General features: G+C 38.7%; 1 protein-coding gene across 13 annotated transcripts in view; it reads right to left on the bottom strand.

Annotated features, from left to right (window-relative positions):
* Positions 1–14040, bottom strand: part of TTLL5 (tubulin tyrosine ligase like 5) — a 149823-nt gene that overhangs the window by 86471 nt on the left and 49312 nt on the right. For all 13 annotated transcript variants that reach the window (XM_060758169.2, XM_060758177.2, XM_060758202.2 and 10 more), the window contains exons 16-20: positions 13747–13788; positions 9416–9529; positions 5717–5808; positions 5306–5368; positions 38–76 (exon numbers count right to left, since the gene is read on the bottom strand). In XM_060758169.2, the coding sequence (XP_060614152.2) occupies positions 38–76; positions 5306–5368; positions 5717–5808; positions 9416–9529; positions 13747–13788 (350 nt within the window). The remainder of the gene's footprint in view (positions 1–37; positions 77–5305; positions 5369–5716; positions 5809–9415; positions 9530–13746; positions 13789–14040) is intronic.

Raw genomic sequence — 14040 nt, 5'->3', positions numbered from 1 at the left:
CAACTACAAAATCAACTGTATTATACAAGGTGCTTACCGAGTTCGTTTAAGAATTGGACATCTCCTTGATCCACCTCTGAAGGGGAAAAAGAGAAGATTATGAAGACACCATAAATATACATCAATTCACAGGAAATCCCACATTACTCTGAGATAAATGCCCAATCAAAATAATCAGAAGCAGAATAAATCCATGCACAAAATGAAATATGACTATGTGATTGTGCAGTCTACTTACAACCCTGTAATTCTAGTTAATGGTCAAGTTAACATTATACAGTGTGAGGCAGCATAACTTCCTTTTCTAAAATGTACACCATTCAGTCGGTTGAAGATGTAGCGGAGCACCAGTGGTCTTGTTCAAGAGGCGGCTATAAAGTTTTGCTCTGACACAGTTCAGTCGCCATCATGCGTTGGAACAGTGAGGAGCGTGCTTTTGCTGTTGAGGCCTACTTTTCGAGCGGATTTGGAGTGGCCGGCCCGCTCTTCAGATTTGGCCCCTTGTGATTTTTTCTATGGGATTTTTTTAAATCCCATGTTTATGTGAACCGTCCAAGGACCCTACAAGCTTTGAAGACCAACATCCAGGAAGAAATTGCCAACATAACGCCTACTATGCTGGCAAGAGTCATCATAAACGGCAGAAATCCGTTTACTCAGTGTATGGAGAATGGAGAATGGGGGACGTCACTTACCTAATTTGGTCTTCAAAACTACGTAAAACAAAACTTTAGGTATGTGCCTACATTATAAAAAAAAATCTGATTCATACAATGGGTTTTATTAAGTTTTGAAAAAAGGAAGTTAAGCTGCCTCACCCTGTACTTGTACTGGCTGATGACACATAAAACTGGAGAATTATGTAAGTGCAGAATTCCAAGTGAGCTGGTCTCTCACAGAATGTAAGGTCGCAGTGCTTGGAGCATTGGCTTAACATCAACAGTTCATGCCAATTCGATTTGTTACATGCAGCATATTTTACAACATGTGTATCCACTGTAACTGTAGCATCAGCACAAGTTTATGGGGAATTTGTTAGGAATTAGCAAAGCCCGCTGGGGCTGACATTTCACTGGCCCATCAGTTTAGTAGCAAAGCTACAACTTCCACTTAGTTGTAGTGGAACTTTCAAGTAGATGGGCATACATGGCAGTGGAACAATAAATCAGACAATATGGCTGCCACAAGACATAACATCCCGCCCCTGACTTTTAGCCCTTTATACGGCTAAATTATAGACAAAATTGGAAACTATGGCAGGGCCATTTGCAAGGCCACGGTCACGGTGTGTACACAGTACTTAGGAAAGCATCACAGCAGCTCTCTAAGAACGATCTTCCCAGCCTCAAATTGAATTCCTCAAATTGAATTCAGTTGACTGTATCTTTGGAGCCTAGTTAAACATAAAGCCATTTTACAACATAAGCTGTTTGCACTGAGTGCCTTGAAGCAAGAGAGTACCTCCAAAAGTCTGAAAGGCAAAGCTTGCCCAATACAAGTAATTTGAAAGCACACTCAGATCTTGCCATTCAAACTTGCCAATTAAAAATTTACTACCCCTCTGGGAGGTCTGCTTAGGTTTTACTACTAAAAAATAATAGTATTAAACACAGAAACAAGTGAGATGGATTCCTTGTTCATACTAGTGGAAGTGGTAATCACTTTAAAAAATGCATTCCAAAAAGGATCAGCAAGCAGTGTGCCTCTGGGACACGATGTTCCCAAAGAAGAAATGACCTATAATGTGCAATTGAGTGGAGGCCCATAGTTCAATAGAACAGCACATACTTCGCATGCATACAGTTCACAGGTTCTACTCCAACCACCATCTATTAAAAGCATCTTGGACAGGCAGTTGAGGGAAAATCCTGTGGATGAGGCTATTGAGAGCTGCCTCCTTCACTGAAGTAGTTTCAATGACTAACCATTAAATTATTTTCCACATTAGAGCATTCTAGGGACCACTGAGATACGTATTTGCCATGCATCATGGGGAATCTGGCGAGGCCAGGTGTGCGGTATGCGGAATCCGTTGCCCCACGCTGCCTGCCTTACCCCTCTCCTTATCCCATGAGGGGGGGGGAGGCTCACTGCCCTGTTTCCCCGTTGTTTCCTATGCAACATGGAAAGCCTCCTAAGTTGCTCATGCTGCCTCATATGACACTTCAACTTCACTTGAGGTATGGAGCCCTAATGCAGGTAGATCGACATTGTGTGATGGGAGGCAGTGAGCTCCATGCCTCAAGTGAAGTCGAAATGTCATACGGAGGGCAACTTAACCGGTCTGGTGAGGTTGTAAGATGCAAATTGAGATATTGTTACTAACCATGACATTACATTCTTGAATGGCATTTAAGCCAGTTTCAAATAGGTATTGAAGAAAGTGGTTTCACTGTGCAGCTGATTACATAGGGAATCCTGGCCAAGATGGTGAATACACAAACCACAGAGCACTAGCGCATATTAAGCACTTTCTTTTGAACACTTTCATGGGCATTTATTGTCCAGCCACCACTAGCTTCAAATGACATGAAATTGTCAGTGTAGATGGAGTCTCAATAGTGCTTCCCACTTTAAATTAATAAATTCCTTAAACATATCTGGTTATAGTTTTTCCATCCCTACTGGGGAATGTTTCTTTAAAAGGCATGGCCCGACTTACCGGGCCAGGGAAGTTGCGGTGCAGTGCCTCCCCCACCGCCATTCTTGCCTCAGGGGGGCTTCTTCCTCCCAGAAGCCCCTCAGATGGCGGGAAGGTTTCCCGCTGGTGGGTCAAGTGACCAATGGCCGACTGACCACGCCTCACTGCGGGAGAGGCCTGAGCTGGCCTCTCCCTCTTCGCGGGCAGCCTATATAAGGCTGCCCCAAGCTCCCCAGCAGGCACTGTGCCTGCAACAGCTGATCCATCCCACCTACCCTGCATGCGGTTTATGTTTTCATCGGCGGTCAACTTTTGTTGTTGTTTTTACCTTGTCCTAGTTACCTGTTAACAGTTACCTGTTTTTTATGCTTCTTGTCACATCTCCTTGTTGGTGTGGGGCATGGGCCCTGGATCTGGTTTGGTATCCACCCCTAGGGGAAAGGAGGTACGTCTGGTGGTCCCAGGGGTGCCGAGTTACGTTTGCCCGGTATTGTGCCGGCAGCACCCTGGCTTTTGCAGTATCGGACAGCAGTGGGCTGCCCGATCGTGATCCAGGACCCATGCTTGGCTGCCAATCCTTGTTCCTGTTATCAATAAATGAGTTGTGGCCATTGTTCATCCCAACATCATGTGTGAGCGTACTTCTTGGTTGGCTGTGGGAGGTGTATCGCACTTGCACATGCAAAACCAAAGCCACCCTGGGTTTGTTGTTTTCTTTCTTTATTATCCAATGCCTTTACATTGTAATCTAATCTTAAAGACTGTAACAACCTCTTAAGAATACAGTGGATCCTCCAGATCCACAGGGATTCAATTACAGGATCCCGTTTGATGCAGAGAGGGAGAGGTTATTGCATCCAATGTTTTTAAATGGTGGCTATGTGTGCACAGAACTTTCAGAGTATCCACGGACATGTTGTCACTATTTTATGTATAGGACATGGCCATCTGAGATTGGTGGGAATAACAGAACTGGAGTGAAAAGAGTGGAGTCAACAATCTAAACAGAAAAAGAAACTTGCGCTTTGAAATCAATGGCTGGCCTGTGGTGAGTGACCCAAGAGTGAGTAGATTGCTCTTCCATGCTGACCAGAGAATTATTGTATTCTTCCAGCAACAGAATGACAGAGAAACAAGAAATATTCTGCTTTTCTCCTATGATCTAAAGCAGCCTTCTTTAACCCACCTCTCTTCAGATGTGCCTAATTACTGCAGCCATCATCCTCTAACAGGAGAAGAAGGCCAGTATCAAGCAAAAACTGAATCTTTGGTCATCTGACAATACAGCTGAATCTTAGCTGAATCTTTGACCAGCTGACAAGTGAAGCTCAAAAACGTTATACTAGATATATGTTCCAATTAAAATCATGTATCATCCACAATTACCAAATGCAAGCAAATGCAAATAAACAACTATTGTTGGGTATCAGATTTTTCTTAAAAATAATTCTAAAAAACCAAGGACAAGGATTTCTCACAATGAAGAAGAAAAGCACAAGGATCTGACATGGAACTTAGAACTTTTTATCTTTTCTGTAAGTGACCCACAGTGAAAGCCAAGACATCAAACCACTAGAAGACACCCAAATGTCCAAACACATCACAGTTTCAAGTAAGATGTAGATGAATTAGGTAAATTCACACACAAATGATATGTGGCAGCTAAGATTCTGTTTAAATTATGAGGGAGTAGTGACCTTCCAATTGGCTGACCATTTATTTGGGGAGAAATGATAGATAGAGCTGATTTTAGTTTCACCCACCGAAGTAGTTAAACTTAGTACAATATAGTCTCAGTTAACTGAGACTCAAGTAACCAGAACTCTGAAGCAACCAGCAAAAATTGGAAGAAATAATTCTTTAAATATTGTGAAAAGCTGTTTTTGTAATACCGTAAAACAGTAACTGTGTTACATTAAGTGTGTCTTTATTCGTCTTAGTTTGCTTTAAATTAATGTAAGAAAAGGTAAAGGCTTCCCCTGACATTAAGTCCAGTCATGTCCAACGCTGGGGGTTGGTACTCATCTCAATTTCTAAGCTGAAGATCAGTGTTGTCCATAGACACTGCCAAGGTCATGTAGACAGCATTAGTGCATAGAGTGCCGTTACCTTTCCACAGAAGTGGTACCTACTGATCTACTCACATTTGCATGTTTTCAAACTGCTAGGATGGCAGAAGCTGGGGTTAACAGCAGGAGCTCACCCCATTCCCCAGATTTGAACCACCAACCTTTTGGTCAGCAAGTTCATCAATTCAGTGGTTTAACCCGCTGTGCCACCAGGGGGCCCTTTAATTAATGGATTTCAATATTAATATCAAGTCAATACAGAGTTTATGGTATGCTGTAGTATGGGGTATTAGGCCTGTTTTTAATAGTAAAATCTCAAGCAACCAGAAACTACATTTATCCAGGATCTACCAATCCCTTTGAGGGATTCTCAGTCTCTACTCTAGATATATTGAGCAATGCAATGCTTATGTTCAAATGAGTGTTCTCCTTTTTATCTATATGAATTATATTTCTTACTGCCCATTTCAAAAGACAAACAGTAGTGATGAAGGAGTTAATTGCTAGCAAATCCCCGAGAAATCCAGAACTTTGCCAACAAGTAGTCTTCTTTTACTCCATTCTAGGCTGGATACGACTAGGAAATATTTTCTACCTTTCCTGGAAAAGTCGAGTGGCCAGCATGTAGTTCATTGTGGTTTTGTGTTCCAGAAATGATCTGAAAAAATAAGCAAGAATAGGAAGTCAGTGAAAATTCACTATCAAATATATCAGTAAAGGAAATTGTCAAATCTTTTTATAAAGTGCAGGAAAAAAGGAACAAAATCAGGAACCAGGAGAAAGAAAGCATAACATTTGAGTGGTTAAAAGTTGGAATACGTGGTAATGACATAAAGAGAGTGCAAGGCACAGCCCTAGAAGGGAAATCTGCAGTGCAAGGAAAGGTCTTAAACTTTGAAAATAAAAGTATTAAAAGAGTATGAAAAAAAAACATTTTATCTCTCCCCCTCCAGGTATATACAACCAATTTAAAGATGATACATTCAAACTTTGAACTTTTGCTCACCCATAAGTGTCCCAGGTTACTGGTGTAGGAAATATCCGAATGAATCCACCCCTTCTCTCATATTCATCCTTTACTCGACGCAGGACTTTTATCTGAAATTAGAATGAGGAAGGGAAGTCACACAGTGGTCCTCAACTTGTGGGTCCCCAGATGTTTTGGCCTTCAACTCCCAGAAATCCTAACAGCTGGTAAACTGGCTGGGATTTCTGGGAGTTGGAAGGCCAAAACATCCGGGGACCCTCAGGTTGAGAACCATATATAATGTTAGCCACAGCAGGAGACCTACCTTCACAGAAATTTAGAAGTACCCAACACCAATAAACACTGGAATATATACATAATATGGAAATTGGCTAAGCAATACACTCTGGAAGGAATGAGCATGTGACATCTCTGGCTGAGAATTTTAAAGGCTTCTCCCTAAACTACAAACCCTAGAATTCAGGATTTAAAGTGGGATACACACACTATAACTACTCTTGAAAGGGTAATATGAAAATGTACGTAATTCAACACACTGGTGACATTTAGACCCTATACAGCTTGGGACCCTGAATCTTATAGGAGCATATCTTCTCCCCCTTCCCCAATATACAGGGTTAGTCAAAATGAATAGGCCAATAAGAAAATTAATAATTAATTAATTATTATTAAAATTAATTGTAGCCGAATGTATGTTTACTGTAACCAAACCACAGCTACGTAGCGACAGATAAACTAATATATAATACTAATATTGTGCTATGCTAAACATACATTCGTCTAAAATTAATTTTCTTATTGGCCTATTCATTTTGACTAACCCTGTACTGCTTTAGATTTCAGGTGTGCAGGAGGGAAGCCTGCACCATTGGGGTCAATATGAAGGGGACAGGTCCCTCCTCCTGTGGTACTCTGATTGTGAGGAATGCAGACTGTTATCAACAATGGTTCCTTTCCAAAGGCAAGCTAAAATATTGCTTTTTTCAAATTACAAATGTAGATAAACATGCTTTTAAATATCTGGACCTTTTAAAGTGGTTTTAACGATGGCTATGTTTAATATGGTTTCATCTTGCCTTAATTACTTGTGATTTTAAACTGGAAGTATTATAACTTTTTCATATTGTTTTTAAAATAATTTTTATTGGTTTATGGTGCATACAGAAAACAAAACCGACACCAAAGGGGGGGAAACAACCCCCCCCCCCAAAAAAAAACAGAAAAGAAGAAAAAAATATACAAAAGAGTATGCAAGTTTACAGAATGGTATACAGTCAGCGCTCATTAAACATATGAAAAATCAACTTTGACTGTACAGTTATTATACCTTAACATTTATTGTCCCTCTAACCCCACACCCGTGAACCCAACCCCCATGACCTCCGACACCACTCCGTATGGATCACATAACTAACCCACAACTACCCACATGTCTTCTTTCACTGAATCCCCTTTATAGAGATCTTCAAATCTACTTTTGTCTTCTTTTCGAGATATCCAATTGCCAACCTCAATTTTTAAACAAATTCTTCATTATTTCCTCCTCTGCTGCTATTTGTCACTTTGGCCATTTGGATATAAACTACTAATTTATCTCTCCAATCCTTAATAGTTAACTCTTTTCCCCCTTCCATGTTTTAGCTATTGTTAGTCTCACAGCGCCAAAACAATACTGGCAAATTTCTTCATCTCCTGCGCTAATACGCCTTCTAAATATTCCTAATAAGAACATTTCTGGGTTTTTCTTTGTTTCTTTTTTTTTTTTGCTAATCATTTTGTTTGTTTCTTTCGCCACTTTTTTTTCCAGAATTCTTTAACTATGTAGCAAGTCCACCATATGTGGAAAAAAGATCCCTTCACCTTCTTGCATCTCCAGCAAGCCCCTCGTCCTGTTTTCTCTATTTTAGCTAGTAACTCTGGAGTTATGTAGGTTCTGTAAAACATTTTAAACATATTTTCTCTAATTGAGCTGGCCACTGAAAATCTAACCCCCTCTTTCCAAAGATGTTCCCACTCTTCCAAATCATATTGTTCATTACCCTGAGATCCAATGGTAAAGGGTGAGGAAGAAGCATTATTAAGTAAATAGGTGCCTTGAGTCCCCTCGGAGAGAAATGTAAGGTACATGCAGTCTCTGTGTTACAAGCATCCAACTAAGAAATGACTCACAGTTAAGAATGGGGGTAAGACAACAGGAAGTAAGAGAAATCTACCCCTAAGAAGGGAAATTCACTCCTGAAAGAGTTATTATGTGGGAAAGGTGTCTCCACAGAAGGTTTATAATTTATCCTTGTTTCTGCAACAAGCTACATTTTTCAAAATACCATTATCACAGGGACAGAAAGTGAGGTGAAATCTTCTGAACAGGGGCACAGAAAGGAAAACAAGGACCATAGGAGAGTTAACCCCTGTGCTATCCAATGCATGCATATATGCATATACATATATATGTATGTGTTTGACTGGAGTTACACTTTAAAAATGCACCATATATACTCAAGTATAAGCCAACCCACATATAAGCTGAGGCACCTAATTTTACCACAAAAAACTGGGAAAAAGTATCAACTCGAGTATAAGGCGAGAATGGAAAATGCAGCAGCTACTGCTAAATTTCTAAATAAAAATAGATACTGATAAAGTTACATTAATTTAGGCAATCAGTAGGTTAAATATTTTACATAAAACTATACTTTTACATAAAACTATTTACATAAAACTATAATTTAAGATAAGACTGTCCAACTCTGATTAAACCATTATTCTAACCTTCATCAATGTAAATGTATTTACGTATCCTTCCAATAATAATAGAATAAAAAATAAATGTAATAAAAATAATAGAGTAAAATAATAAATGTAATAATAACAATAGAGTAAAATAATAAATGCAGATGATCAAGACGGTTTTAAATAGTGTATTTTAATATTGCAACAAATGTTTTTAATGTTTATGTATGCATATAATTAATTAATGTCCCGGCATTGAATGTTTGCTGTATATTTATTTATTTTATTTATTTACTTTATTTGTATACCACACTCTCTCAGCCCGTAGGCGACTCAGTGCAGTTTACAACCAAACCACAGTATATATGCTGTGCTCCACCCTGAATCCCCTTCAGGGTGAGAAGGGCGGAATATAAATGTTTTAAATAAATAAATAAATAAATAAATAAATGAGTAAAATAATAAATGTAATAATAATGATAAAGAGAGTAAAATAATAAATGTAATGATGATGATGATGAGTAAAATAATGTGAACATAATAATAATAATAATAATAATAATAATAATAATAGCCCAGTAAAATAATAAATAACTTTGATTTGAGTACAAGCCGAGGGGGGCTTTTTCAACCTAAAAAAAGAGCTGAAAAATTCGGCTTATACTCAAGTATATACATATAAATTCAACTTAAGGACAAACCTACAGAACTTATCTTCTTCGTAACTTGGGGGCTGCTTGCATAAATATAGAAAATAAATAAATAAGCTATGGTAATAAAGGGCCAGTTAGTTATGAGATCAATTTTAAATGTTCCATTCTGCAGAGGCTTTTATTCTTTGTCATTTAATCTTCCTGCTGTGCTGACAAGATGCCAATCCCAATCTGTTGACACTAGAGTTATTTATCAACCAAACACATTAATTCATGAGACTGACTACTTACAGGTTCTATGTGTAATGACCAAATGGTATGTGATTCCACTTACCTCTTCCATAGAAAGACCCAGCATGGAGCCAACATGCCTCCCAGGTATTTTCTCTTTTGCCGATGACATAAGATTTTTCATTTCAGCATCACTAGCAGAGAGAGGTCGAGAACGCTGTACGATCACAGAGATAAATCAGAATTTAATTATTTCTTCTAATTGTGGGTTGTTGTAGATTTTTTTGAGCTATATGGCCATGTTCTGGAAGCATTCTCTCCTGATGTTTCGTCTGCATCTATGGCAGGCATCCTCAGAGGTTTTGAGGCCTTCTAATTGTATTCCAAACATTTTAAATGATTTCAAATGCTAAATCCATTTGCGCAGGAAAAAATACTCTCCAGGCATGAAGGTCAGGAGTCACACTCCAAAACAGAAAGGATCCAAGGACACAAATGCCAAGTTTCACACTCCCTCCCTCCAACTATAATAAGGTCCACACCCCACTAGATACAAATGCCAGATTTCATATTCCTTGTGTTTGACTGCAGAACCACACCCTAAAACTGTAAAAGCCAACATCCACAACTTCTGTCTCTATGGACAAAACATGACACATGTTCCTGGCCCTGGTGCCTACTGAGAAACATCTCTAGCTCTCAACTGCTGGTCAGTTCATGGTTTGCAGCAATCTGCTTGTGAGATGAAGGTATAATAAGAAAAAGACATTTAGCTCATCAATATTTTTCCAAATCTAATTGCTGAAATGACCAATGCCAAAAACTCTTTCTGAACAGGACATTTGCATTTTCTGAATTCATCTCTATTTCTGTCACTACATGGCTAAATTAGTTATGAGCAAGTACTAAAGGGAAACAAAGGGGGGGGGGGGGGGATAAAATCTGAAGTACTGGCCAGACATTTTCAACCTAGTTGCACTGCCAAAGCTGGAATCAACGGTATTTAATAATTGAGACATTAAGTTCCTAAAGAAAGATTTTTTTAAAAATCTTGAGATCAAAGAAGCAGAATTTTGGGCTCAATGTAACCTCCCTCTAGAAATGTATAAAAACAACTATTATTGCATGGCCCATCAACATGAAAGAAAAAAAGATTAAAAACTAAAGACAGGATAAGATTTGAAAAAAAATGAAAGTAGACAAATGAAGACCACAGTACAATACACCAAGAACCCAATCTCAATTAATCCCACTAATACTATTTAAAATTTTGGAATGTTCTAATGTATAGCCTTCAGCACATACAAGAAGTACTGCATTTGTGATAAGTAGAAAACATTGTTCTTGAAGGTTCTAGTACAGTGGTTCTCAACCTGTGGGTCCCCAGGTGTTTTGGCCTACAACTCCCAGAAATCCCATCCAGTTTACCAGCTGTTAGGATTTCTGGGAGTTGAAGGCCAAAACATCTGGGGACCCACAGGTTGAGAATCACTGCCTCCATCTCCCAACAATGTATGTCTCAATGTTGGTAACATCCCTGTCTTGAGTCTGCCATATTCCCTCTTTGCATGCTATGAATATCTACATAATGTAATACTTTGTCCCCATGTAATGCTTTGTCCCCATGTCTTCCCTCAGCATGGCAACCATAAGTTGGGACATGCAAAAAAAAAATCCACTATAACTTGAAAAAGTACTGTACTTTTTTGTTCTCTAAGCGACAAGACGTAAAGGAAAGATAAAGTATGAGACACAGTAATTGTGTCATATTGTCATGTAAAGGAGTGGCTTTCGCATTCTTTCACATCATCTGGAGCATATCCTTTTCATGACTTCCAGAATGAGGAGTCAGGTTAGCCATGAGGGGCTCTGACAACAAGGAGATTTAAGAAAGTAGATACTACACAGTTAATTGCAGTACCATATTAATATGTGGCTTGGAATTAGCCTTTTTGAAAGGAAAATTAAGGAGGTTAACTAAAAGAGAAGGGACTTTAGTTCCAGCCTTCTTGCCTGAGAGGAAAACCTTTTAAAGTTATGCAGTAGAGTCTCACTTATCTGACATAATCAGGCTGGCAGAACGTCGGATAAACAAAAATGTTGGATAATGCGGAGTCTCCTACTGTTACCCAATGCAGCACTAGACACTTAGAATACTAACAACAGGGACTCAAAGGATTAAGGCAAGGCTAGAGCAGCCCAGGAGGAAGTGCCTGGATGCAGAAGAGGAGCATGGAAATCACAGAGGGAAGGAGGAGGATGCTTCTGCTTCAGGTCCTGCCTCTTTTATTTATTTATTTATTTCGAGCATTTCTACCCCACCCTTCTCAACTCCTGAAGGGGGACTCAGGGCAGCTTACAAAAGGCCCCCTCCCCCCCCCCCTTCCTCCTCCTCTTCCTCGTCTTGCCTTTTTCATTTATTGGGTAAGGAGAGATAGTTGGAAAACACTCCTTTAATTGAAGAGGAAATGCTGGAGGAGAAGGAGGGGCATTGGATAAGAGCGCCAGATAAGAAGAATGTCGAATAAGCGAAGGTCGGATAAGCAAAACTCTAGTGTATTTCAGAGGAAGGCTCCAGAACTGCTTTGGCTCAACTCCATCATTTCAGAGATTGAAATTTCAGAGAGGGTCAAAATATGTTGTATACTAATTGCCATATAAGCAAGCCACATTTATATTTTCTTATGGCTTTTATATCAAAGTATAGAGAGAAAAATTGCCTAGCTCTGCAAAACCAAGTTTTTCCCCCAAATAATTTGTAAGAGTTTCTTTTCAAAATATTTGCTTCACACCTAGCAGTTTTTTCCCCTATTCAAAAAAAATAAAATGTTGAGAATGTGCTGATTTTCTTTCTCTTGGCTTTAGATGCCCCCTTGCAACCAATCCAGAAGCCAGATAAAACAACACAATTCCATCCTGAACAAACTCTAGTGTGCATTTTTCTACAGGCAACCTCCACAAAACCTTATTCCAAGAACAATTCCATACTGCATGGCATTCAGCAGTCTCAGGACCAGTTCATTAATGCTAAAGATTCAAGTGGTCGTGCTTTGCCTCGGCTCCCACCAGATTTCCTGGCTTGACTTCACATACTTTAATATTTCTTCTTGAAAACAAAGCCATGCTGCATGTAGAAAGCTAGATCAATAGGGAACACTTCAGTATAGTGCTAGATCAGTATCCTTCCATTTTTCTCATGGTCTGATTAGCTCAAATATGAAGATAACATCTGTCTGATAGTGTAACTTGAGCGATATAGGATTTTATAGGTCATAATCAGCACTGAACGTACCTAGAACAAAGTTATAGTGGAAATGTTGTAATCGGGGGGGGGGGGGGGGGTTCACTGCAATCTGCTGTGGCTAACATTTTGATTGCAGCTCTTTGAACAAGCTGAAGTGCCCATAAATACCTTTAAAGGCAATCTCACATTTTAGAGTAGTCTAAACAATTTGCAACTAAAACATGCACCAGAGTGATCTGATCTGGCATCTCAATTCAACTGAAATCAATTTTAGAGTAACATATGTATAAATATAAAATTAATAACAACCAAGTATTAGGCTGGGGATTTGTATTAATTAATAATAAAATTAGTTACAGAAATTTCTTAATATTCTATTGTGTATTTATCATTTTAAAAGTTTGCCAAGCTGTACTTCTTCCTTTTAGGCCACATTCTGTGGGTGTGTAGCCCTCATACACCTGCCAAACGAAAAGTGCTCCATGGACATGCAAATTACCCAGTCCTATTCTAGATGAACCTTATTCCCTTTCTTTTAGTGTCCATTATTTCTGTAATCTCAACACAACTTTCCCTTTTCTTCCCTTATTACACTGACCTTTTTCCAAATTTCAGGAATGTCCATATTCTACATCAAATTAATCTATATACATCAAATTAATCTAATATCTATACCTGCAAATCAATGAAGTGATTTAAACTATGTTAATTTCCTAGTCTTATCTAAATAGTTTTATTTACTCTGTTTATTATTTCTAATGTTCACAATTTTGTTCAAATTAAGAATATTCTGATCAAAAAATGTAGGGACAGTATAGGTCAGATAACTATATGCATCATAACAGTGATACAACTGTGACGCGTGCACAAGAAAGGGAAAATAGAAAAATCTTGCACTTGAGATGTCACATATACAATTAATATATTGAATTTGACACAGTTATAAATACCAGAATTTGTCTACCTTTCAAGAGGGCAAGATAACAGGCTTCTGCATTAAACACAACAATAAATAAAAGATAGCCTGGCATAGTTAATAATCTGCCTGCAAGTCTTGGCATTTGCAGTATAGTTAATTTTCTCTCTTAGTCATGGCCAATTGGTTGAATCTTTTTCTGCCAATATAACCAACACATTCAAAACAGGCTCTTCAAAATATTGAGTGAAGCAATATAAAATATGACACTTACTAGTTTGGCATTTGTAGATCGGGACTGTGCAGAGACAGGACGCTAGAAGAGAAAGATAAAAAACAAAGATTTCATGCTGTCCTCTGTGGCATCATCACTCCTTTTGTCACATGTCTGAAATACACAGTGTATTATTATTATTATATTCATTTAGTGTACATATTTAAAATAGTTCCTTATCTCTTCTGGCTAACCTCTGGAATTGCGCATTTAACTGGGCATATCTCCCCTTTTCACTGTTTCCTTTTGCTTTCCTCCTTTCTTGGGCTACTTCCAGTGTCTCAGCAGACAACC

This window comes from Anolis sagrei, chromosome 1 (genome assembly GCF_037176765.1).
Source record: "Anolis sagrei isolate rAnoSag1 chromosome 1, rAnoSag1.mat, whole genome shotgun sequence".
Lineage (NCBI taxonomy): Eukaryota > Metazoa > Chordata > Lepidosauria > Squamata > Dactyloidae > Anolis > Anolis sagrei.
This window is presented reverse-complemented; position numbering and strand designations above follow the sequence as displayed.